The sequence below is a fragment of the Carcharhinus amblyrhynchos genome, chromosome 29 (genome assembly GCF_965287045.1).
Source record: "Carcharhinus amblyrhynchos chromosome 29, sCarAmb.v2.hapA, whole genome shotgun sequence".
NCBI classification, from domain to species: Eukaryota; Metazoa; Chordata; class Chondrichthyes; order Carcharhiniformes; family Carcharhinidae; genus Carcharhinus; species Carcharhinus amblyrhynchos.
This window is the reverse complement of record NC_137352.1, coordinates 31890509-31917273: the sequence shown is the minus strand read 5'-3', so window position 1 is coordinate 31917273 and position 26765 is coordinate 31890509. Positions and strand designations below refer to the sequence as shown.

The 26765-nt window shown below is 42.2% G+C and overlaps 1 protein-coding gene across 8 annotated transcripts in view; it reads left to right on the top strand.

Moving 5' to 3' along the window:
* The first annotated feature begins 6373 nt into the window (after nucleotides 1-6373).
* fli1 (Fli-1 proto-oncogene, ETS transcription factor) overlaps nucleotides 6374-26765 on the top strand; it is an 85994-nt gene continuing 65602 nt past the window's right edge. The window contains exons 1-5 of one of the 8 annotated variants that reach the window (XM_080214534.1): nucleotides 6375-6535; nucleotides 7184-7264; nucleotides 13777-13982; nucleotides 15505-15659; nucleotides 16117-16320. In XM_080214534.1, the coding sequence (XP_080070660.1) occupies nucleotides 7226-7264; nucleotides 13777-13982; nucleotides 15505-15659; nucleotides 16117-16320 (604 nt within the window). In that variant the 5' untranslated portion in view covers nucleotides 6375-6535; nucleotides 7184-7225. Of the gene's footprint in view, nucleotides 6536-6858; nucleotides 7265-7353; nucleotides 7555-10947; nucleotides 11601-11732; nucleotides 11852-13776; nucleotides 13983-15504; nucleotides 15660-16116; nucleotides 16321-26765 lie in introns of those variants that run through there. The other 7 variants (XM_080214539.1, XM_080214537.1, XM_080214533.1 and 4 more) reach the window with 7 other exon arrangements.

Genomic DNA, 26765 nt, shown 5'->3' with positions numbered 1-26765 from the left:
ATAACCACTTATCCAGGACCCAACCATTTACACACCCGATTACATATTTGTCAAAATTCTGCAAGGCACAGTGGTTAGCACTGCTGCCCCACAGTGCCAGGGGACCCGGGTTTGATTCCCGGCTTGGGTCGCTGTCTGCGCAAGTCTGCACATTCTCCCTGCGCCTACACAGGTTTCCTCCAGGTGCTCTAGTTTCCTCCCACAATCCAAAATACGTTCTGGTTAAGTGCATTGGCAATGCTAAATTCTCCCTCAGTATACCCAATCAGGCACCGGAGTGTGGTGACTAGCAGATTTTCACAGTAACTTCATTGCAGTGTTATTGTAAGGCTTCTTGTGACGCCAATAAATAAACTTAAACTTAACTGGGATTCTCCGGTGACACTGCAGAGTTTTGGCTGAGTGCCAAATTCTTCATTCTCACTGGCAGCGGGGCAGATATGAACAAGATTGGAGAATATTTCTCATTCACACAGAAGCAAAGGTGCATTTATAAAGCAGATGTGATAAACAACATACATTTCAAAGTGCTGTACAGCCCATGAAATATTTTTTGATATATTGCTATTACTGTGATTTAGAAAATACTGCACCCAGCTTAGGCAAGGCAAATTCCCGCAAACACCCAATGTGATAATGAACAAATGGTGTTTTCTTAATGATGCTGAGGTTGTGGCGCTGCCGCTGTGGGACTGGGGTGGACAAAATGAGAGGTAACACCACACCAGGTTATAGCCAACACCTTTATTTGAAATCACCAGCTTTTGAAGTGCTCTTTATTCATCAGATGAAGTTGGATTATAACTTGGTGTAATGTGATCTTTCATCTTAATGATGTTGATGGAGGCATAAATATTGGCCAGAATACAGGTTCTGCTCTTCTTTGAAATCGTGCCGGTGATCCTTTACATCTTCCTGAGAGGGCAGACCAAGGCTAGATTACACATTTCATCCAATGAAGCAACTTCCCTTCGGGATGCACTAGTGTTCCAACCTGGAATTTTGTATTCAAATTCTGGAGTAGAACTGAAAAGGAATCCTCTTACTCAGAGGCGCGTGTTCGACCAACAAACATGGGGTGGGATTTTCTCGGTGCTGGACTTGGAAGGTAAGGGAGTGGGGGAAGTACGGTGAAACTGCTTCAGGAAAGATGGATTGATACGGCAGGGAACTTCCCCAGGGGGCAGCTGGAAAACAGATCAGATACGAGAGGACTGCCAACACATTTTCAATAATTTAGTAGATAGATCGGATATTGGAAAATCCGGATCAGACCATGTCCGCCAGAGGAACGTGCTTCAAGAACTGTGAAGTTTAGCTCAATCTTGAGCTCTGTGCGTTATTTCGTCCACGTCGGAAAGTCACACTGATCGTACGTTGACTTTATTAGCAGAGTCTGTCGTGTAAAATTATGAACATGTCTCACCCTTTAGATAAAAGTTTGAAAATGTGTTTCCCTCACAAAAAAAGAACCCATGTGCTTTCATCCAGGGAAATGCAGGACTGCAGTGGCATTGATTGGCACGGGCTGGATTTGCTTTGTCCGTTCATTTTCCTGAAGAACACTGCTACATAGCATATTCCCATTTAGCCCAATTATTAGGAAGCTCTTGCTGATGTTGCACTGCGAAGTGGGTTACATCACTCTGCACTAGGGAAACGGGCAGCTCTTACATCATTCCAAGCACCTCTTTCAGTTGAATTCAGGATCTGCATGTTTTAAACTGCATTCAGAAAATTAATGCAGTTTCAAGTCAGACGTACGCTGTTCTTTAGATGGCTTTCCATTTGGTAACTTTCTTTATCTGACACAGAGGAACAGACTCTTTAAAGGAGCCCTGTTTAGACTTGTAGTCATTCAGCGGCTTCCATCTGTGCATCAGGTCTTCCATAGATAACAGTCGGTGGATAGAAACCAGCGCACTGCATAAGACTTTGGAGTACTCCAATATCAGCACGAAATGCTGGAAAAGCGCAGCAAGCCGGGCAGCATTCGTGGAGAGAGAAACAGACATAAGTTTTTCGTCGATGACCTGTCACCAGAAATACTTCAGGCTACCGCCTCCCTCGTCAGTTTGGTAGAATCGTGTAGAGAAGCAAGAATCTGCTTATAGCCGGTTAGAGAGGGGACGTCCGAGGCTGCGCTATTTAAAGTAATCGGCCACTTGTTATGGCAGAAATATCTTTTCAATTTGAAGCTAGCATATTTCATTATATATTTCTAAAAATGATCAAATTTATTTACGGCGATTTTGCAGCTTCGTTTTTGTACCAAATCCCCCAATCCTGTTGGTTGAATTTATGTTCGAATATTTAACGAATGTAATATAACTGCGGGTAGGGCCGATAGAATGTTCTTTATATGTGCGTTTTTATGAAGTGTTTGTCTCATGAAGCATTAGCCTGCCTTTTTCATATCCAAACTGGCTGAATGAGTATTTCTAGTATGTAGTATTATTATTCCACGTTTTCAATGGTATTTATTTTTCGATTTGTGGATTGATCTTTTTCTGAAAGATCCATTAAAGGAATGGGCTCGGTGGGAGATGTCCCTAACGGGCGGTCCGGAATTTGCCGATTTAACGAGTCTATTAAAGAGAAGTAACATTTAACTGGATCACGCTTCATTGGCTGCTCCCGTATAAATTTGGATTATAAATTATCTCATGGGATAGTAGGAGAGTGGTGACAAACGGATGTTTTTTTTCTGATCGGGATGTTGTATGCAGTGGGGTTCCCTTGTTACCCATATTAAGACCAGTATATATATTATATATAAATGACTTGAACATGGGTATAGGGGGTACAGCTTCAAAGTTTGTAGATGATAGGGAACTTGGCAACGTAGTAAACAGTGAGCTGAATAGTAGCAAACTTCAGGACGATATAATGGTGAAATGAACAGACACATGTCAAAAGCAGTTTAATAGGGATAGGAGTCATGTTGAACTTGTATAAGACACAAGTTAGGTCTAATCTGGAGGCTAGCCAATTCTGGGAGGAAAGATATAAAGGCATTGGGGAAAATCAGAGGAGATTCACAAGAATGATTCCAGGAATAAAAAACTGTAGCTATGAGGATAGATTGGAGAAGTTGAATATTGCTTTCCTTGGAGAGACAATAAGTAGTCTCACAACACCAGGTTAAAGTCCAACAGGTTTACTTGGTAGCACGAGCGCTCGGAGCACCACTCCTTCATCAGGTCAGGTGACTTGGTCTCAGGTGACTATGTGGAGTTTGCACATTCTCCCTGTGTCTGCGTGGGTTTCTTCTGGATGCTCCAGTTTGCTCCCACACTCCAAAGGTGTGCACATTAGGTTGATTGGTCTTTGGTCTCAGTGACATTAGCAGGGCAAAAATGCAGGGTTATGAGGATAGGGCCTGGGTGGGATTGTTGTTGGTGCTTGATGGGCCGAATGGTCTCCTTCTGCCCTGTAGGGATTCTATGGTTCTGTGATTCTAGTAAGAAGTTCCTAAAGCTTCCTCTGGCAAATAGGTTGAAAATGTTTAGCGTCCTCGAGGTTTACAGCATGGAAAGTGGCCCTTTGGCCCAACTTATCCATGCTATCCAGTTTTTACCATTAAGCTAGTCCCAATTGCCCGATTTTGGCCCATATCCATCTATACCAATCTTACTATGTAACAGTTTAAATACTTTTTAAAAAAGAAAATTGTACCCGCCTCTACTACTATCTCTCGCAACTCATTCCAGACTCACCACCCTCTGGGTGAAAAAATTGCCCCTCTGGACCCTTTGTATCTCACCCCTCTCACCTTAAACCTATGCCCTCTAGGTTTAGACTCTCCTATCTTTGAGAAAAGATTTTGACTATCTAATGATTTGTGCCTCATTATTTTATAGATCTCTATAAGATCACCCCTAAGCCTCCTACGCTTCAGGGGAAAATGCCCCCAGTCTATCCAGCTACTCCTTATAACTTAAGCTTTCAAGTTTCGGTAACATCCCAGCAAATCTTTTCTGCACTCTTTCTAGTTTAATAATATCCTTTCAATAATAGGGTGACCAGAACTGGTCACGGTATTCCATATGTGGCCTTAACAATGCCTTGTGTAGCTTCAACAAGAAGTCCCAACTCCTGTATTCAATGGTCTGACCAATGAAACCACGTATGCTGAATGCCTTCTTCATCACCATGTCCACCTGTGACTCCACTTTCAAGGAGCTATGAACCTGTACCCCTAGATCTCTTCTAGTTCTATAACTCTCCCCAACTCCCTACCATTAACAGAGTAAGTCCTGTGCTGGTTTGATCTACCAAAATGCATCACCCTGGATTTATCTAAATTAAACTCCATCTGTCATTCATCAGCCCACTTGCCTAATTGATCAGGATCTCGTTGCAATCCCAGATAACCTTCTTCACTGTCCACTGTGCCACCAATCTTGGTATCATCTGCAAACTTAGTAACCATGCCTCCTAAATTCTTATCCAAATCATCAGTATAAATGACAAATAACAGGAGGCCTGGCACTGATCCCTGAGGCACACCTTTGGTCACAGGCCTCCAGTTTGAAAAACAGTCCTGGACAACCACTCCCTGTCTTCTGTCACCAATCTAATTTTGTATCCAATTGGCTATCGCACTCTGGATCCCATGAGATTTAACCTCATGCAACAACCTATCATGTGGTACCTTGTCAACGGTTTTGCTAAAGTCTATGTAGACAATGTTGACTGCACTACCCCCATCTACCTTCTTGGTTGCCCCTTCAAAAAACTCAATCAAATTGGTGAGACATGATTTTCCACTTACAAAGCCATGCTGACTGTTGTTAAAGATTTGAAATAATTGGCAGAAGAACTGGAGTAGAAATGAAAATAAATTATTTCACAAAGAGGGTTGTTTGGATCTGGAAAACCCACGCAGAAAGAGTGCTAGATTCAGATTCATAGGATCTTTCCATAGGCAATAGGACATGCATCTGAAGAGAACTAATTTGTAGGATTATAGGGCGCCAGCCGGATGTTGGAATTAAGTAGGACAGCTCTAAAGACATGTCAGCGGAATTCTGTAATTCTATGATCCACAACGTTCTCCAAAATAGATATACTATTTTATGAATGTCCTCTTCCTCAAACTTCAGTAACATATTTCTTGTTAACACGTGTTCTTCTTTTTGTTTATATAAGACTCGAGTGTGCGGTAGATTATGTCTGAGAACTCATGTGCCAGATGCTGTATCTCAAATACAACCATTCTTATATCAACTATTTACTGAATTTCAATCGAGTTTACATTTTCATGAACCAAGAGTGATTAGATGCCTAGCAATGTGAAAGCGATGCAATGTGAATCCTATTATTGAATTGACTCGTTTCCCTTCACTTATCGGGGAATTTTGGATCCGTTTGTGAGTTTGGTATCTCCATTTTTTCTATTTCATTGTTTGTTTTCAGTGGCTGTTATATTGTCGAAATTAAAATTCTGCCGGATCTGGTGTTATTGCTTGTTTTCATTAGCTCCAGATCTCGGCTGTGTTCCAGGTCACGGCCTTCACTCACTCGCTCACTCATCTATCCATTAATTTGAGCGAATAAGTCCGTGTGTGTGTCGCTGTGCTGTTGCTTGAGCCAAACCACACATCACCAAAACCCTAAAGGTATAAATGATTTGTTAATATGATGTGATTTCAGAAGAGTGGGATGAGCTTTCTTTTGCAATAATACTTTAGATTTCCTTGCAAAGTCATGAACTGGTTAACTTTGCATTGCTCAGAAATTTAAATAGCTTCATCAGTTCCGTTAGTGTATAATTGAACGATGGAGCTGAACACAGACAGAGCGACCCGTCTGGCCTCTTTCACCCCGACTCTTTATATGTTACTGTTCAGAGAAAAATGTTTCAATATGCTGAAGTCTGGATCACCGTGGGGGAGGGGAGACTGGCGGGATTGAAAGGTTCATGACAAAAAGAGGATAAATATACCCTAAATGACGGTTTACAAAATAACTCGGTGTTTTCCCTTTGTTTTGTTACTAAAGTTAGGATTGAGTCTTTTAAAGTTAAACGCAATCCCTTTTAAAATAACTTCGATTTTGAGTTGAAGTTACGCACGGAGCTGGAGCTCCACTCAGCGTCGCTTCTTGGTTTAGCTCTTTTTTAAAAAAAGTAGAGGAAAACACATCTGATAGCTTTTCCTCCTCTCTGGGTCTATGGTAAAAATTTAAGGAGGGGGTGCAGTTATCCACGGGGATGGACTTCAAATTCAGTCTGACGGAGGAGGATTTCCATTTCCCAGTAATTAATTAAAATTAATCTATGGAATTGATCAACTAAACTAAGACTTAAACAAATAACGGGCTGTTAATAATAATTCCCCCAGGCTTTGGTGAACTCGGTCTGACTGGAGTTTCTGAAGCACACAGCCCCCACTGTACCACAGCATGGACTGTCTTGTCAAGACTTTTCTACAGTCAGTATTAGACTAGCAATGGGCCGCTAATAGCCGCCTGGCTCGCAGGTGTTGTGCTGGGATCAAAAATCCGACTGGTCTTTTGGACAACTTGAAGGGTAAGTGGGTCTTTGTGTGATAAGAAGAAAATAATGAAATGCGATAGTATCATGAAAAAAAAACACGGGCCAATGGGCATTTGAACAAATCAAAACGATAATATGTAATGATAGTGATGGGAAAGAACCTTTGGGCTTAGAGGACCCGAAAAGAAACACAATCCGGAAAGTTCTGGAAGATCACAGAGAACCCGAAGGTGAATAGAGGAAGAGAGTCGGAAGAAATAAGAGGGAGGGCGAAAAAGAGAAGTTAAGAAGCGAACCGAGGGGCGTGGTGGATTTGAAAGGAGAAAGAATGGAAGTGAAAGGAATGCTGCATAAAATATTAACTACAACAGATAAAGAAGGAAGGAAGCGTGGGGACAGAGACTGTGATAGATAAACAGCCAGCCGCGTGAATGGCTACAAAAGTAGCGTTGAAACAGTTCCTGAGCAGCATCACTTGTAGGAGTGTCTGTTGCGGATTAGGAGAAAGTAATTTCCTATCTGAGTGAATTTGGATGGATTTTCTGTCCGCGGTGTGCGGTTGGACACGGCCAGGCAGTGGACAGGAAATGTAGACGGGTCAGGCTATGGTGGTCTGGGTGAAAGGGGCACTGAGTAAAACCCCACTGCTGTATATACTCTCAAATGTGGGGCTCGTTTCAGGACGTGGACGCAATCGGAGCGGGACACAGGGCAGCTTGGAGGATGTTTCAGACTGTTCCGGACACCTCCTCTTACGTAAAGGTAAGACTGAGGCTGCAGCGTTCCATCAGAGCCATCCAGCGGCCTGAGAGTAAATTCATTCAACATGCCTGAGAAAGTGATCTTTACTGATAGGAAGTACAGAAGAAAATTGGAGCATGCTGGAAAATATTTGACCCTGCTTTACTTGCAGTTAATTTCCTCACTGTGATTTGTAATTTCCAACTGCAGTTTCTTTAGCTCCAGTGATCCAGATACAACTTATTCCATCTAAGGGGATGGAATTTCAGAACTGACTGAATCTGAAAAGCAAGATCCGGCCTGAAATTTGGGTAAATACCGGTGATATTCATTTCTTATCATCCAAAAATCCTTACTATCGCCCAGTTTATCCTTACCGCCGGGATATTACCTGTAGGGAATGCCACCCTCTCATTCCCAGCTACAACTCAGATCTGCAATGTAGCGTGTAACTTCTAAAAGGCGACACCCAGTTGGATTCAATGAAAAGAGCTTTTGTAGTGTTGGAGATCCCCACTATTGCCGTTGCATCTCTCTTTCTCACTCTCTCTCCACGTTTTAAGCCGAATGTAAATTATAAATTCCAAAATCCATGTTCAGTGGTGGATATGAATTTGAAACGAGAACTAATTAATCGATCACAATCATTCTTGGTACAGAATTTCATGCGTGTGGCAGTCGCACTTCGGGCCCATCCCGAAACTAAATTAATCCAAGATATATTAAAAATCATAGAAAAGAGTTTTGAATACATATAAAATGAATGCGGAATAATTTCAAAACTGCTTTGGTAGTAGAGACCTAAAGCTGTTAGGCCAAGATCAGCTTTTGGAGCTTTTTGTGTTTAAAGTCACATGGCCAGCGTCTCGATGATATGTCTGTGGAAAGTGTCTAGCCATCTTTTCGAGTCGAAGAGTCGAAATCTTCTTTGCTTCCTACTTTGCCCCTTTTGGGGCAGTGGATTTCTTTATAGCACCCAGACATTGAGTCCTTCCCCCACCACCCCCCCCCATGCCAAGTCGAACAGACAGGCTCCCTCAGATGGAAAAAATCCACCAGACATTAACGCAATTGTTAAATAAATAATCCGAAATGAAATAAAAAGAACATTCCTGGCGCCCACCTTTGATTGGTTAGAGCATATAATAATATTGTTTGTGCACCTAATGTTAACAACATGGGGCTTGGGTTTTTATAATTTAATCTTACGTAAAATAACTATGTGCATTTTGCAGCCATTGGGGCGGCTTGTGACCTCTGTGTCGTGCATTTTCAAAGTGAAAACCATGCAGTTACAGGTGTGCAGAGGTCTGGATTTATTTATTTCAGACACTGGGCAGCTAACACTCAATCAAAAGGGAAGCAATATCAGAGGCTTAAACGCGCCTCAGACTTATTAAAGAGAACCTTTAGAAAACATTGATGTCTCTAATATTCTGTGGCTCTATTAAAGAGTGCAGAATGCGGGCCTCGGGCTTGTACCTAACGCCCTTGAAATAGCATATTTTTTCATCCAGTCATAACGTTTGTGTTATTTCACAAAGGCTGGTTTTCAGACAGTCTCCAACCAAGGGGGAGAGGTCTGCGAAATTGGAACAATTCTCAGTCTGTTCCCTGTTCCTTCTCCCAGCCTGAGTTCAACCAGAGCTCACCAAGTGAGAGAGATTCAGAGTCAGAGAGAAAGCCCCCTCCCCGGGCTCACATGGGGTAATAATCGTCCCCTTTATTACGGTGTCTAATTACAGCCTCAACATTTATTACTTTCTAAAGATAGCTGTGTATTATTTTTTAAGCACTCCGAGACAAAACCCAAATCAGGCCAGCAAGAAATACTTTGCAGTTATATTATGATTCATTCAAGCGCATCCAGGTCCTCGCTGCAGACTTGTTTTGCTAAGGTCAGCGGAGACTAGGAGTTCTCCAATAAAAATAAATCTCAAATTAATTATGGCCCCGAGCAAAGGCCCAGACAGCTTGCTTGTGTGCTTGGAGTCGCAGGTCTCCCCCACCCCTCCCCCCCCCACCCTTCACCATTTTCCGTACGGCATCGTAATTGTGAGAATTTGAGTGCAGTGTTAAAAACCAAAGTTGATTATCTTATTTTAATGTGTAATGTCGCCATCACCAGCACCCCCCTCCCCCCCGCCACCCCCGCCGAAAGTAAAATGGTATTTTAAAGTTCACCTCCACGACTGGCCCATAAATTACCCATAACCTCCTTGTTGCTTCAAACTTTTTAACACGTGCATCACAAGTTCAAACACTTTCCCCAGGCATTTATTTTTAAAATAAAACTCACATGCCAGGGACAATCTGAGATTTTGCTCGCTATGTTCCAAATTACAAACAAATATTGATGTTTATTTGTTTTGTCTTAATCCCAACGTGATGGCTATCTAAATTCGGGGAGCCCCGACTCTGTTATGGGTCCCAATCTCAGCGTTCTCATGATCCGAGGTATCTGCAGGCAGGGTTCGTGGTCTGTATATCGTAAGTAGTTGCAGTCGGGGTGGGGGAGAGTGATGGATGGAGACCAGTGCAGATGATTGAGGTAGGAGGCAGGGGCTTGGATATCTCAACGGGATGGTCCCGACTGACAACCGGGAGGGTTCCAAGTAAAAATTTGGATTTTATAAGGACGACAGCAAATTCGATGACTGATCTGGTATGAGAATCTCCGTTACCTGGAAACCATGCCAGTCATTAGATGTAAGAACTCTGAATAACCACATGCACAGAAAACTGATGAGAAATAATTAAAACGTTCTGTTCTCTTCGTGTTCAACAACAGCATTCCTCTAGACTGGAGTTTGAAAGCTCCTGCTGCACGTGTATACCCAGGTTTGAGACACGTTCAAAGTGACTCATTACAGCCAAACCGTTTTTGGGGCTTAGGATACGGGGCCAGGTTTCAGTTAATGAGAGAAAAAAGAAAGTGTCCTCAGTGTGTACACAGGAACGAAACCTACAATTATGGGTGAAAATAGCACTCGCCCCATTGGTGAGCGCACCACGACTCCCCGGCGGTCTCCTCACGTTCCGACCTGCAGCTGCACTGAAATGCTGGTTGGATTGATGAGGATAATTTCAGAAGGGGGGGAGGGGGCTGCAACCTTAACTCACCAATTTATTCAAGAGAGGGAGAAAAAAACGAATACAGGGACTGGAGACCTGTAAAAAAAAACCAGGAGCGCAACGTCCGGACTTAACGGGAAAATTCAAATAATTATATTTTAAATCAATAAAAACTTCACCTGATCAGGTAAACCATTGATTCTGATTTATACCCTTTCAGTAAAAGTTTCTAAATGCATATTTTATATGAAGATTAGCGGTGTAACAGTAACTCGGTGTGACGTGCACTGTGCTGAATGGTTAGTTGACGACTGCCCGGTTTTGTATAACTTTATAAGTATTTTGCCGAAAACTGTCTGTCGTTTGAGGTTATGTCGAGGCTGGGATTCTCGTCTGTCTTTTTATAAATAAATGTCAATGTGTTTATTAAATGGCGCAAACAGACTAGGTAACGCCAAAAGTATCAATTTAAAGGAAACTGCAAAATTACTCTAAACATGAGCTTTGACCGCAACAAGAATTGATGTTTTAATTTATTCTTAAATACAAAAAACCTGTGTATTTTGCGTGTGCGCACGTCTGTTTGTGTTGTGTGTCGTGTTTAAGTGTGTTGTGTATACTGTATTGTGTGTTTTGTGCGTGTTGTGTTTTGTGTGTTTTGTTTGTGTTATGTGTACATGTGTGTTGTATGTGTTGTGCTTGAGTGTTGTGTGTATGTGTGTGTGTTTGTGTATGTGTGCGTGCATTGTGTGTATTGTGCTTGAGTTATATGTATGTGAGTGTGGTGTGTTTGAGTGTTGTATTGGGGTGTTGTGTGTGTTGTGTTTGTCTTTGGAGTGTTGTATTTGGGATGTTGTATGTTGTGTATAGTTGTATAGTGTGTTGGGGTGCTGTGTGTAAGTGTGTGTTGTGTTTGAGTGTTGTGTGTAAGTATGTGTGTGTGGAATAAAAGCAGAAACGGCTGAGGGTGAGGGGCGCTTCCCGACAGGAAAACGCACTTGAACCACGGAAAAGAGAAATCGCTATTGTTTCTTTTTTCCTTATCTTGACGGCCAAAATATCCTGCTTAAAAAAATGTGTAATGAGCCCCCACCATTGGTTCAGCGGCTTCCTCTCGGGCGGCTGACTTCACTTCCCAAAATTGCCAATCTTTCATCCGGTTACCTCGCCTGTCCGAGCAAGAATTGCGGTTGTAATTACCTCCTGTCCGTGTCATGTTTGGGATATTGTTCCGATTTGGGGAAAAGGGAAGAAATCGGGTGAAATGGACGGCACGATTAAGGTAAGGAGGGGAGCGGAGGAGTGGCGAGTGCTCTAGAGGCTGCTCCGTCCCCAGCGTTTCGCTCCCGTCCCCTTTCCTAGGGGGTGACGCGACTTTTTCCACAAGTTTCCAGCCCAGAACAGTGATCCGATTTGTCAGTTTTCCATTTCTTTCTAAATTTCCTTTTCCTTTCACGCGTTGAGGCCGCAGTCAGAGATGTAGTTTGGGTCAGGAGGACGCTTGAGCTAGAGAGGGTTGTTGAGGGAGCCCCGGTGAGTGTTACTCTTTCTGCACCACATTGACTTCACTTCTCCAACTCACTTGGATAGCATTGTCCCAAAGTGGACGCCGCTCGGACTCTAGCTGCTCTATAAAACTGCCTATCACTGAGTCCAGATAAAGCCAGGAGGTTGAGGGGTCGAGGGGGGGGGGGGGGTGGGGTGGTGGTGATTGGGGGAGGGGGCAGGCGGGGGGGGGGGTGGGTGAGCGCTGAGGGGGACTCTCAGTGTAAGGGTGACAGGAACCTGCCCGCGGATCGCCCGGGCTTTTACGAACTGCGCAATGTTGCATGGCACCGCGCCCGATAGCCACTCCGCGACTCTACGGGCCTCCTGCTACCCTCAGGAGCTGCAGCCGTGCGGCGAACACAGTTCAGCGACTATAGCATGAACCATTTAGTGTGACCAGAGTGCACTAGGATGTCCTGAGAACGAAACCAATCGTGTAATTTTCCGGTCTGTTGTGCTACCGGGACCTCGCAGCTCATTCCGGTGCAGCACCTTTCCTCCATCTAAGACTTTCAGATAGAAGTTATTTCTCTCACGTGCTTCAGGTGTGTGTCCAGGACAGCTAGCTGCCTCCGTGTGGCACAGACTCCCACAATCTATAACATAAAATAGGAGCCACTTTAAGATAAACTGAGTTCCAGATTGGTGAATGCACAACGGGAGAGGGAGGTGAAAGCTGCAACAGCTAACAGTTTGAAATGAAAGTTTGATTGATTCATAACTGAACACCAGGTTTCTCATCAATCCCCCTCCCTTATCGAGCCAGCATACTTCCGTTCTTTGCACTCCTGCTTCCTGACAGATTTCCTTTTTCCATAATACAATAAAGATGAAAAATATCTTATTTTTCCTATTGTTCTCCCTGAAAGGCTTGTGATTTGTGTTCTTGTTCAATGTTTGTCAGTGAACACTTATTCATGTTTTGTTTTACTTATTCTGAACTGGACTAGGGTCAGACGCCCTCCCGTTCTCCCTTCTCTCTCTTTCTGCCGAGATGTCTTCCACAGAGTGAAGCTCGCCTTTGGCTTTCGTCTATGGTTTCTGAGAGGTGGCAAGTGCAAAAAACTGAGGGGGAATATGTGAATGTTTGCCACTGCCTCTGGCTGACCCTGTGCCGCTGTGGACAGAGGCAGAGGTTACTGACTCCAGCAGTAAAACAGCCGCTCTCCAGCACCTTCTAACCTTCACATTTGCTTCATACCTGTAGCATTGTTGTTACTCTTTTCAAATACTGTGGATGCATTCGGTCTACAGACTGCCGCACTCACTTATGATCGGCCATTTATACAACATTTTACACAACAGGGTGCAAATCCCAATCATTCCCAGAGATTTCTGGAGGGGTGTGGTACTTCTGAAGAGTTGATTGAAAGATCCCTGTGACAGAGACACATGATTCCATGTTACAACATTCCATACAGTCGCTTTTTCAATATTGTACCTGTCAATTTTCATTGAAATAATATGGCCCCTGAAATTGCTCAATTAATAATGATTCAGTTGATGCCAAATGATAGGCATCTCACCCGTAAATAGGCACGTCGATGCCTGCTCACCGAAATACCTACATATATTTACCAAAAACACGAATGTATTGAAACCAAAACACTAAATATTATAAAAAACCTATATATATAATTTCCAGAATGTGGCGGTGGATTTTAAAAATAGATATGTACGGTATTGATAAACACGCTTACTATCGTGCGATTGCATAACCGTCCTGAGGTTAGCTATTTTAAATAATTAACCTGTTGCTTTCACGATAACATGTAGAGTTCTATTGTGGAGCGGGGGCACTGCACCACGCATATATTGTACTCTGTACATCTGCCTTATGTTAGAGGGTGCAGTATCTATGTATTTGCTGTCCGCACCTGTAACTCTCTCCCTATTTGCCCTGCTTTCAGGAGGCGTTGTCGGTTGTGAGTGACGACCAGTCCCTGTTTGACACCTCGTACGTGGCTTCACACCTCCCCAAAGCGGATATGACGGCTTCAGCTGCCGCCGACTATGGACAAACGCACAAAATTAATCCCTTGCCTCAACAAGAATGGATCAACCAGCCTGTCAGGGTTAATATCAAGAGGGAATACGACCATATTAACGGGTCCAGGTAACATCGGATCAGACAGCCCTTTCCACTCAAGACAGATCCCCCGGGCAGGAAGGGGGCAGAGTGCATCATACATTCGATACGCTGTATCCAGCCCCACTCAGCATGATATAAATGCCCCAACAGCTGTAATGTAATGCTGTCCGAGAATTCCCTAGCTTTGTCTCATCTCTTCAGAACAGATGACCCAGCGATCTTTGGATAGAAGAGCACGAAAAACGTCAAACACTGTATTTGGAACACATCTATATCAAACGCATTCGATACATAACATTAAACAATGTTTAATAACGTTTATAAATACGATTTTAATGCTCCCATTGTATTTAGAACGTAACATGCAACTGACTTGCAAACAATACTGTTGCACTCTGATTATGGATTGCTTATTCATTGCAGCCTTTTCATAGCACAGTGCTGTCTATGCATAGAGCCGGGCTCACCGAACTCTTGCAGCCCTCAGTCTCGGGCAATGTCCGCTGGGAGGTGCTTGGCTTGGATTGTGAGCTCTGGACCCAAAGATCTGTTACGTCTCGGTCTGCAGTGATGGCGGACTATAATACTAATAATTCAAATGAAATTGAACTGTTATTCTTGATGCGTTCTGTTACTCTGGGCAGTGGCTCACTTCTACTTGCCCTGAAAAGATGAGATGGGCCATGAGTACAGCAGAGTGGATTGCTGGGGCATCTCACATATGGAGTCACATGTAGGCCAGACCAACTAAGGAGTTCAGCTTTCCTTCCCAAGGGACATTAGTGAACCAGTTGGGTTTTAGAACAGCTCGACAGCTTTTACTGATTCCAGATTCTTTGTAGATTAAATTCAAATTCTCAGATTGCAATGGACGATTTAAACACACGTTCTTTAGATAGTGCAGGAATTTCAACAGCCACTACACTACACTACCTCACCGTGTTCCGCGTCTGTAAGACTGCAGTGAGACATTAGAAAATCTCGACCACATCTTCCCCTCTCTGTCTTGACTTTCTTGATTCGCTTTCTTTTCTTGGCCACCTTTCTCAGTCTCTTTTGAAAAGCAATGACATGTATATTCTCAGTGTGCATTCGAGTTGATGTTATCAGGGACACAGTGGGTCTTTGGGAAATTGGAAAGATTGGAATATTGAAGATTAAATGCACAACGCGCAGGGCGTTGTTTTAACTTAGTTGTAAACTAACTCAAAAGGGGATTTCGTTCACATCTAACACGTACAGAAAATTGTGTCCATGTAGCTTCTGGAGATGCCATGTCTACAGTATTCATCTGAACAATGGCTAATCTGCTGTTGACCAATATACACAAGGAGATGTAATTAAAGTGACTCACAATTGCCGAGCCCTGATAACTGCTGCCCACATTTTCAGAGGGAGGTTGTTAAGGGAGTGGTACGTTCTAATGTGTCCGAAAGGATTTGAAGCGAAGGGCAAGATGGAAAAATGTAAAGAACTGACTGCTGCACCTGTGGCTCTTGCATCCCGCGTCTTCTCTCTCTGACTCCTCTCTTCTTAACCCTGACAGGGATTCACCTGTAGACTGCAGCGTGGCCAAATGCAATAAGCTGGTGAGCGGCACCGACACCAACCCTATGAGTTACAGCAGTTACATGGAGGAGAAAAACGGACCTCCCCCGCCTAATATGACAACCAACGAGAGAAGAGTGATCGTCCCGGCAGGTAACGAGACCTCTGGGGGCCCGGGTGAGGGTGCGAAAGGTAGCATCGTGGTGTGGCAGTGAAGCTGGGGGCTGGAGCTTCACATGAATGGAAGCCTGTCTCAACACGTTCACAGACCCGATGTGTTCAAATCTGTGTTTGTTTTTAAAAAAAATCTGTAATAAGGTGAAATACCCTTGATAAGACTCGACCACATCGCTAAAGCTGACTGCATTTGATCCAATTATGCACTCAATTGCTATTACCAGAAATTAGCCGAGTGGGCTGCGTACATCTGGATTGAGTATATCGGCTGCTAAACCGGCTGGTGGGAGCTAAGCCTCAGCATTTACTGCATGCAGAAATGACACTGTCCCTTTAACTAGAACAACGTGTGGATTGGGGAGTTAGTGTTGTGGAGTTGGTGCGGTTTGTTCAGGATTCTGGATGAGTTATTTAAATGACTGCTGCTTTGCAGATCCGACTCTTTGGAGCCAGGAGCACGTCAGACAGTGGCTGGAGTGGGCCATCAAAGAGTACGGGCTGTTGGAGATCGACACTTCCCTCTTTCACAATACGGACGGCAAGGAACTCTGTAAAATGAACAAGGAGGACTTTCTCCGCCTGACCTCTCTCTACAATGCCGAGGTCCTGCTCTCACATCTCAATTACCTCAGGGAAAGTAAGTGCGATTCCAGTTCTCACCATCAGTCTAACTGAAAGTGTCAGTGAGTTAGTGCTGCTAGAATTGGGCTTGTCAAGATTTAGCTAAAGCGATGTTAACTTGTGCTGGGTTTCAGGAGTTGTAGTCAGAATGTAATCTACTCCCAATTCTTTGTTGCCGGCACTTTTCAATATAATTGAATTCGACCAATTAGCAGTTACAGAATGAAGCATTTCACTGGCACGTCCTGTGTGGTCCGACTGGTTTGAAATGTTTGTAACTTTTGAAGGTGATGTTTTGGTAATTTCAGTGCGAGCTGCAATATGTTTATTCAGCGTCTTTGAGTGCCCACTTTTATCTCAGCAAAACTAGTGTTTGTGGAAAAATCTCACATTCCCCGGTTTCTATCACCAAAGGTTCAGAAACTGAATCGATTCTCATTGGACTATTGAGCATTGTCACAGGAGGGAGTTTTGTATTTTCGTTTCTGGTCTAAAATCGTGCGTTTATGTGTGTATATTTGTGTGTCTGTGTTGTGTGTGCTGTGCATGTGCGTCTTATACCTAAGTGTTGCGTTTGTGTATAATGTGTGTATGTGTTTGTGTGTGGCTTATATATTCACTGTCTCTGTAACTTTCTAAACGTATTGCCTTGTTTTTGATTTGATGCAGACATGGTAGATGAGGGAGCGCACGGCCCAGAGAAAAACTGATTATTTCAAAAACAGGAATTCTAGTTTCTTGTATCAATCCATTGATGCAATAAACCAAAACGGTCTGATCAAGAATTAATCAATTCAATTTCACTTTAGTCCACACGGAAGTTAATTTCAGATACATTGCTGATTCGTTTAAATAATGCATATAAATGGGTAAAACAAAAAAAAAATTATCTTATCATAGACCGTCTGACCGTAATTAAATATATACTGATAAAAATATCTATTCCAATGCATTTACACAATCAGTGAGTTCCATCCTGAGCGCATTTATTCGTCCATACATCAAAATCATGTTCAAAGAGGAGCACGAACAAGTTCAGGAACCGATTTGTTCGGCACCTGAGGGATTGTGGCCTTTTCCTCTGAACATATCCAGCAGTAATACCGAGGCAAGGGTTGAATCACACTGTTCACGACATTCTTTGATTTCCTCAAAATTCTTCAAGAGCAGATTTCATCAAGAGAGATCTATTTACCAAATACCCTACCTGACTGGGTTAATAATCCCAGTACCTTTAATGACTCTTATTTCCTAGCACAGCAAAATGCCATTTGTATATAGCGAGCCGCTGCAGTAAACATATCTATTGCACACAAAGCAACATAATGCACATTCCTGCATCACATAACTTTATCAATTTATTTTAATTAAATATAATCGAATTTATATAAAAATAATGACTACATTGATGGATAAGTTGATCCCTTATCCTTTACCATCGCAATCGCCTTTTTCGTACAAAACGAAACTCTGAATTGTCTTCCCAGATTATGGAAGGACCTTTGAAAGCAGGAGAGATGTTGATATGTATTATAAATGAAGTAACTACTTTGTCTATTACCTCTATTTTTTTCTATAAGAAAGTAGTGTGGGGATAGCCTAGCCACAGATCTGTGCTGGAAGAAGATGCGGAAAATAATCTCCGTTCTCTCGACATCATTCCCCGGCCTGAATAAAAGACAAAGCTCGGTACAATTATCGAGAGGATTTTCTTTTAGCTCTGAGGGAAGCTCTCTGCAAAGACACTGCTCTCAGACTTTGAAAATCTGCCTTGTTTACTGTGCTGTGTTCAGCTGTGTGTTTCTGGGAATATTCTAACGCAGACCGGTTCGAGACAGGTTGGTTTCAGTGGAGTTGGAACTGGGTTGGACGCGATGCAAGTTCGGGATGAAGAGATTAGACTGTCCACGGGATCGTTGATATATTTGAGTTGCAACTTCTAAAGAAAAACGTGTTGAAAGTTTGATTTGAACTAGACTCCCGGTGACATTCTGTGTTGGCTAGCTATTGTGACTCCTCTCTGTCCCTTTCTATCGTCTATTCCAACATGGTGGTTGCTGCCTGACATAAATTGAAGTTTAAATAGGAAGGGAGCTTCGCGGTGTATTTCTACAGTGCCCAATGACAGTTTGATTCGTCTGAGTGTGTTTTAAACCTGCCTGATCTTAGTGTCCTAATACTGAATAGTTCAGAATCTATTTGTAGAAAGTAATGATAGAAGTGGAAGAGATTGTGTTGTAGATATGAAATATTGGTGCAAATAGTGGGTTACAATCTTACGTGAGATGTACAGCTTGTGGTGTGGCCATTCAACAAGGTGTATTGTTACTAGAGGGTTGATAGTGTTCTGCGAGATTTGTTACACATCTAAATACCAATCTCCTTTTCTCGACAATGTTAAAGCCCACGCTAATCCATATAGACTTTAAGATTAGTAACAATTTCAGTTGTGCTGGGGCTCTCTCAGGGAGCGGTCGCACACCTGAAGGCGTTCTCATATAATTACAGCCAGGTATGGCGTTAGAAATCCATGTCGCTCAGTCGTGAGGGTGTACTCAGTGCGGCACCGCACACGGTCACGGTTACCTATGCGCCCTATCCTGTGCTGACTGCGACATCGCACTGCAGTTAGGCCTAAACTGCCTTTGTTCTCGCCTATCCCAGAGAAGAGTCGGAATTCATCCTCAAAGCGTTCCAAACCCCAAAATAAATTTGGGTTAGGAGTTTCGGTCTTGTGAATGCTAAATGGTTTAGGATGTGAAAATATATCAGGGCAGAGGAGGCGAGACTTCGTTCCGACTCCACTGGAGCCCTCCTGGTTTTCCCAAATTATGGTCACAACAGCTACCGGAATGAGGAGGATTAACTCTAGAATAAGTCTAGACATTTTCAAACTAAACCTGGAATTTATCTTTTGTTTTGAGGTTTACATTTTGTTTAGTGTTTAACCAGAGCGACCAGGCAGTCCACTGGTTAAAACAAAAAAAGTTAACAAAACCTCCTGCCCCTATAGTTAGCCCTTAGGGGTACGGTTTCCGTTGCTAGCTCCAAAATATTAGCTGACTTCTGCCCTCTACCCTCCCCCACTCCAGTACACAATCACACACATGCTATAAACATGCCCACAAAAACACACATATAACGCACAGCTACACACACTTACTGTCGTACACACACACACACACAGAGGGGCATAACCAACTCCACACATTCAAATACACAGACACACACTGACGTGGAGTTCATGGACCACATTGATTAATTCATCTACATTAAAAATCCAATCCAGTGAAATATTGCAAATTATGACAGCGTTTAAGAACAGAATGACATTTAACCCAAATAAAACCATGTACAATGATACATCAAAATAAAACTAATAATATTTGTTGAAGTTTTTTTAAAAAATTAGACGAATACTTAATGTCAGAAATGTATTTCTAATGCTATATTCTGCCGCAGAGTTTGTGTTATACAAACTCCTAGTTTACTAAGATATGCTAAATTTTATCGAAATATGATTTGGTCAGAATTTTAAAATATAATAGTTTCGATTTTCCTAGATTTACCTTTATCTCATATTCTGGCAGATTAAGCAACACTTTATCTTGTAACCACAATGTACAAATGCTTGACAGCAGAATCCAGAGTTTTGTGTTCTCCGAAATATTGAAAATCGTAGAAACATAGACACTAGAAGCAAGAGCAGGTCATTCGTCCCTTCGACCGTGCTCCGCCATCCATTTTTATCATCAAATTCAATATCCTGATTCCCTCTTCCCCCACATCCCTTGATCTTATTAGCCCCTAGAGCTATATCTAACTTATTCTTGAAATCACACAATGTTTTGGCCTCAACTACTTTCTGTGATAGTGAATTCGTTCAGCTCAGCAGCTCTGTAAACATCATTTAAGTTGAAGAGTGTCGGATGAACTGGAGGGGAAAGCAGAGGGAAAGGCAGAGGTGATGAGACGGGAAAATAAACTAAATAATACGATCAAAGGAAACCAAGTTCACTGAGGCTTTTGAGGTGATGTCTGCTCTGGGGTTTTACCCAGACTTCATTCTGTGCATCATAGCCAAGATACAAGTGGCAACGTAGCAGTGTTGCAAGATTGTCCTTGCACCCGAACAAGCTGAGGGGGAATCGACAGAATAGCATTGATTTTCCCCAACTGAGTTAGGTGCTACTGCAGGATCGGAGCAAGTACTACACTGTACTCGAAGTGGCTTACGATGTTTTCAACACGCGATAAGGCACTGTGCAAATACTCTTGTGATGCATTCTCCGTGCCTCAGACTCTTTATTTCAATTTCTGACTATTATAATAAGACGCTGCTGTTTCTGCCAAACCCTGTCTCAGGTGTCCCAGTGTTCGAATGGCTTTAAGTGATACCAGCTGCCTTTTTGCTTGCTCTCTTCAATTATATTTACTTTAAAGGTGATTGTATTTCGCATCATATTGGTTAAAGGGTCTGAGTCATATCCATCTTTTGAGACATGCCGTTTATAGATTATAGTGAAATTCAATGATGTTCAGGATTAAATATTTGCTTAATTTCCTGATCTGAGAGTGAGAATTGAGCTTTTCATCCATTCAATCTTCTAAACTTTAAATGAATTAGCTCTTGGGTTTTCCACCTAGAAGTAGTTGGGGTTTGCTGCTCAGTTCGCTCGCTATTTATGGAGCCCGGCTGTTAAATCCCATACAAACTTCCGGATAAACCCTATAGTTTTCAACATGAAATAGTTGATTAAAACTCATTATAATCATGGTCTACTGAGAAGATCTAAGTTAAAGAGACAAGACCAGCCTAGTACTGGGGCTTCCGAATAATAACTCAACAGGAGAGTGTGCTCCCTGTAAAGCAAAAGACAACCTTAGCACATGAAAGTGGTCAATTAACAGGGCAGAACCACAAGTTTTCACATCTGGTATTGTTGCAGTATTATTCTGATAGTCCTTTCAGTAAGTACAGTACCACAGAGGATCCAGTTGGGTTGGTTTCATTTAAAGAATCAGAATTTTTTAATAGAATTATATTCACCAAAGATTTAGAATTGGTAAAATTCAGTTCAAAGTACATTGCAGAATGTTGTAGCTCAAAAATATCAAATTTGGCACAGCAGGTCAAAACTAGTGTTTATGCTCCATGGGAGTTTTCCTCCAAGCTTACTTCACCTCACCCTGACATCACATCCTCCTGTTTCCCTCTCATGTACTTCCCCAGCGTCTTTTTATCATTATCAGGGAATATTTTTGTTTACCTAGATGTGATCTTCTTAAAGTGGATATGATATAGTTATGGGCTGATTCTCCCTTTCCAGCATGAAAAGCTGCTCCTCTAAGTAAGTTCTTATTCTCTATGTTGATGACAACCTCCTACACTAAATCTATTTTGGACTGAAACTGATTGCCTCCCCCACAGTATAGATCTTTAATAACTCATCCTGACCTCAACCATGCCAATTTTCCTTGATAGTTGGTGACTCACTCATTGTTCTGGCCCATTTTTGAAAATTTCACAGAAAACACCCTAAATCTTATGGTTTTGACATTCTTGTTGATTCATCATTTTAACTCTAAATGTGGCATAGCACTCGACATACTTCATGAATTCATCAAAACATTAAATAAATTGTAATATACATACACACAGATATCCTGACATGCCACAACATGTGTTGATACTTTGGTGCGAGTCTTCTCTGGATGACAAATGTTTCCTAAAGAAATATAAGGTACCTGGCAAATTGTTACTCAATAAATAAGACAAATGCAACTTGAAAAGGGAGTGTTGGAGATCCAGGAGCAAAGCAAGGGAGTGGGCTTAATTGGATAGTTGTTTCAAAGAATTACCAAAGACATGATGGGCTGAATGGATTTCTTTTGTGCTGTTGAGTACTTTGTAACTGCTGTGTTATTGGCCAATGTGCATTTTATTATATAAATGTTTAAGTCTCTTGTATTTTTCAGAGATTATTTCCCATTTTGTTATTAATTAATCACATTAGATCCTCCTCTACCACATTCCAACCCAAAAACTCAATCATGTTCTGTGTAAAAAAACCTAATATATGGAAGCCAAGCCAGCTGTCTATCCATTCTGTTATATATACTTAAAATGAACATTTAGAAATAATAAGCAGGTTATAAATGAAAAGATTATGAGAAAAAACATAATAAATTTATAGAACATAGAACATTACAGTGCAGTACAGGCCCTTCGGCCCTCGATGTTGCGCCGACCAGTGGAATCAATCTAATGACCCTCCAACCTAAACTATTCCAGTGTTACCCATATGCCTATCCACTGACCATTTGAATGCACTTAAAGTTGGTGAGTTCACAACTGCTGCAGGCAGGGCATTCCACAACCTTACTACCCTCTGAGTAAAGAACCTACCTCTGACATCCGTCCTGTAACTACCACCCCTTAATTTAAAGCTATGTCCCCTTGTGTTAGCCATCACCATCCGAGGTAAAAGGTTCTCACTGTCCACCCTATCCAATCCTTTGGTCATCTTGTATGCCTCAATCAGGTCACCTCTCAACCTTCTTCTCTCTAATGAAAATAACCTCAAGTCCCTCAGCCTTTCCTCATAAGACCTTCCCACCATACCAGGCAACATCCTGATAAACCTCCTCTGCACCCTTTCCAATGCCTCCACATCTTTCTTATAATGCAGCGACCAGAACTGTACGCAATACTCCAAGTGCGGCCGCACCAGAGTTTTGTACAGTTGTAACATGACCTCATGGCTCCGAAGTTCAATCCTTCTACCAATAAAAGCTAACACACCGTACGCCTTCTTAACAACCTTATCAACCTGGGTGCCAACTTTCAGGGAGCTATGCACATGTACCCCGAGATCTCTCTGCTCATCAACACTACTAACAGTCCTTCCATTAGCCCTATATTCTGTTCTCCAGTTACTCTTACCAAAGTGAATCACCTCACACTTTTCCGTATTAAACTCCATCTGCCACCTCTCGGCCCAGCTGTGCAGCTTATCTGTGTCCCTCTGCAAACTGTAACATCCATCCTCACTGTCTACAACTCCTCCAACAAATAAATTTGTCCGTCCCATTTTTCAATCAACAATAGCTTGCTACCTTGAGGCTGATGCAACATAACTAAGCATCTCAGTCTACAATTTTCAATGCCAACACATGGTTTCATGCCCACAATCTCACTAATTTCTAACTTTGACACCTCAGCAGTTACAAAAGTCTGTACTTCATGCTGTCTGCCAAAACCTTGATCTGTTTGTCATTTGCTCTCAAATGTACTTAGCAATTTACAGGTCCATTTTAGTAGAGCCTTTGATAGGGTTCCTCATGGCAAGCTGATACAAAAGGTGAAATCGTATGGGATCTGAGGTGAGATGGTAAGATGGATAGAAAACTGGCTTGAGCATAGAAAGCAGAGAGGAACAGTGGAAGGGTACTTTTTTAACTGGAGGCCTGTGACAAGTGGTGTTCCACAAGGATCAGTGCTGGGGTCTCTGTTGTTTGTAATATATATATAAATGATTTGGAGGAAAATGTAGGTGGTCTGATTTGTAAATTTGCAGATGATACCAAAATTGGGGGTGTAGCAAATAATGAGGAGGATTGTCAGAGGATGCAGCAGGATATAAATTGACTGGAAACCTGGGCCAAAAGATGGCAGATGGAATTTAACCTGGACAAATGTAAGGTGATGCAGTTTGGAAGATCTACTGCAGAAGGAAATTATATATAGTAGATGGTAGAACCCTTAGGAATATTTGCATACTGAGGGATCTAGGTGTGCAGATCCACAGTTTCCTGGAGTGGCAACTCAGATAGACAAGGTGGTCAAGAAGGCGTATGGCATGCTAGCCTTCATCAGTCAGGGCCTTGAGTCTAGGAATTGGAAAATCACGTTGCAGCTGTATAAGACTTTGGTTAGGTCGCATTTAGAGTATTGAGTACACTGCTGATTGCTACACTATCGGAAGGGTGTTGATGCGTTGGAAAGGGTGCAGAAGAGATTTACCAGGATGCTGCCTGAATTGGAGGATATGGACTATGAAGAAAGGTTGAAGAAACTTGGATTATTTTCATTGGAGAGACAAAGGACGAGGAAAGACCTGGTTAGAGGTTTACAAGATTATGATAGGCTTGGATAGAGTAGATAGTCAGAGTCTTTTTTCCCAGGGTCGAAAGGTCAATTACACAGGAGCACAAGTTGAAAGTGAGAGGTGGAAAGTTTAAAAGAGATATAATGGGCAAGTTTTTCACAGACAGGGTGGTGAAAGGCTGGAACGTGCTGCCAGAGGAGGTGGTGGAAACAGATTTTACAACAATGTTCAAGAGGCTTCTGGATGGATACATGAATAGGCAAGAAATAGAGGGATATGAATCACGTGCAGGCAAGAAAATACTAGATTAGAAGCATCTGTGTCAGCACAGACTTGGTGGGCTGAAGGGCCTGTTCCTGTGTAGTGCTGTTCTTTGTTCCATTGACTCTATTCTCCTTTCTGTATATGACTGTTCCAGTTGCACACTTTGCATCTGAGTGTCCCACTCTCTTCCCCCCTCTTCCACAAATCCCCCACAGCTTTGGGCCGTTTGATGTTCATGACTCTCTGCCGCTCATGGCTGGAGCAGAGGATAATCTACAAAACACATCGGAATGTGGATAACGCACATTGATTGCTTTGATAAAATAGTTGAAGACAATCAATTCCAAATTACTCTGTTTGAATACATAATTTTAAAACAGGAATATACAGAAATTGTGATTTTTCTTCTGGATGTATTTTGAACTAAGGGAAAAATCAGGATTGGAGGATTTGTATGAAGGATTGTAAACCAAATTCTAAATGTAAATTGATGTGGGGACCAAACAAGTAATCCAGAATATTATAAATTACTTTATTACTCATGTATCGTGCAATTACTTTTCATACAACTTGAGGGAAAAGAAACAAGTTATTTACAATGATGATTTTATATCTGGGTCTGAAATGAGCTTTCACCCTCACCTATCACAAAGAGGTCCTACTTAACCTCTATGGCATTGTCTACTTTCATCCCTGCCTCAACTCATCTGCCACTGAAACTCTCATTTATGCTTTGGTTGCCATTAGAGTTGACTGCAATGTTCTTTTGGCCAGCTTCAGAACTTGCACCTTCTGTTAACATTCTGCTTATCTAAAAATATGTTGCCATTCTTAAGTTGCATCAAGTCTTGTTGCCCTTCACCCTTGAGCTTGCTAATCTATATTAGCTCCCAGTCCAGTAAGCCTTTAATTTTAAAATTTTCATCCTTATTTTCAAATCCCTCCATAGCCCTGCTAGGAGGCCATGTGGCTCAGTAGTTATCATGCTGCCTCTGTGCTGGAAGCTCTGTGTTCAATTTCACTTTAGAATTTGTGGTTTGGATGGCTGCTCATGATGTATTTCAGCAGGTTGATAATCAATCTATCAATACTTGCCCACCATTCCCCAAGGGGGGAACAATGTGTATGAACATAGCTTCACCCCACCCCCCATCTCTAACCTTCAGCCCTACCATCTTATGCTATCTCTGAACTCCTCCAGTTCTAGCCCCCTGTGCATCCTCAATTTATCACCACAGAGTCATGGCTTCAGCAGCCTAGACTCTCAGCTCTGAAATTCCCTTCCTAAGCTCCTCCATCTTTCTCACCAAGCTACCTGATTAATTAAGCATTTTGGTTACATTTAGTACCTCCTCAGTGTCACATTTTGTTTGAAAACACTCCCTTGAATGGTCTACTACATTGAGGCAATGTATAACTGGAGCACGAACAGTATCACAGCCAACAACTATTCAGAAGTGAAGCATTATGCTTGCATGAAGTTACTTCATTTGCTATTTTGACAAAGGTGCTGTTTATAAATCTATTAACAATGCCTTAAAGAAATTTCATATAATAGCATGAAATATTTGTACCTCAAAATGGCATGGTGCCACTATTTTGGTGAAAAGGGTGCTGTGCTAACAAGATACACCTGTTTGAAAGTTTAGTTATAGCACATAGTTTTGGTCCTAATTGCTGATTACCATAATTTGAACTTGCCTGGAGGTGTTAATTCAAACCCATGCAGGTTTAACAATAGCAATTTTCATGGAGCACTATTTATGGAGTGGGCTGATTGACGCACACTAGTAGGTTTTAAAATGGCTTTGGAACTGAGGAAGATGTGACTAAGCTCTCAGAAGTGGCAATGGAGGTCTCTGTCCAACTTGCTCTTCTATTCCCTCTATTCCTTACAACATTGAGTGTATCTGGTCGCAGATTCACCTCCTTCCACTTAGGACCAAGCAGTCCTGTTCATCTGATGAATCTTAAAAAGTGTCCAGTCAGTTACAACAGAAAAAAACCAAGGAAGCAATTTCACTTTCTCGTCCCGTTGGTCGATGGGCAAGATTGTAAGATTGCGAGAGAGGCAAAAAATGGCTCG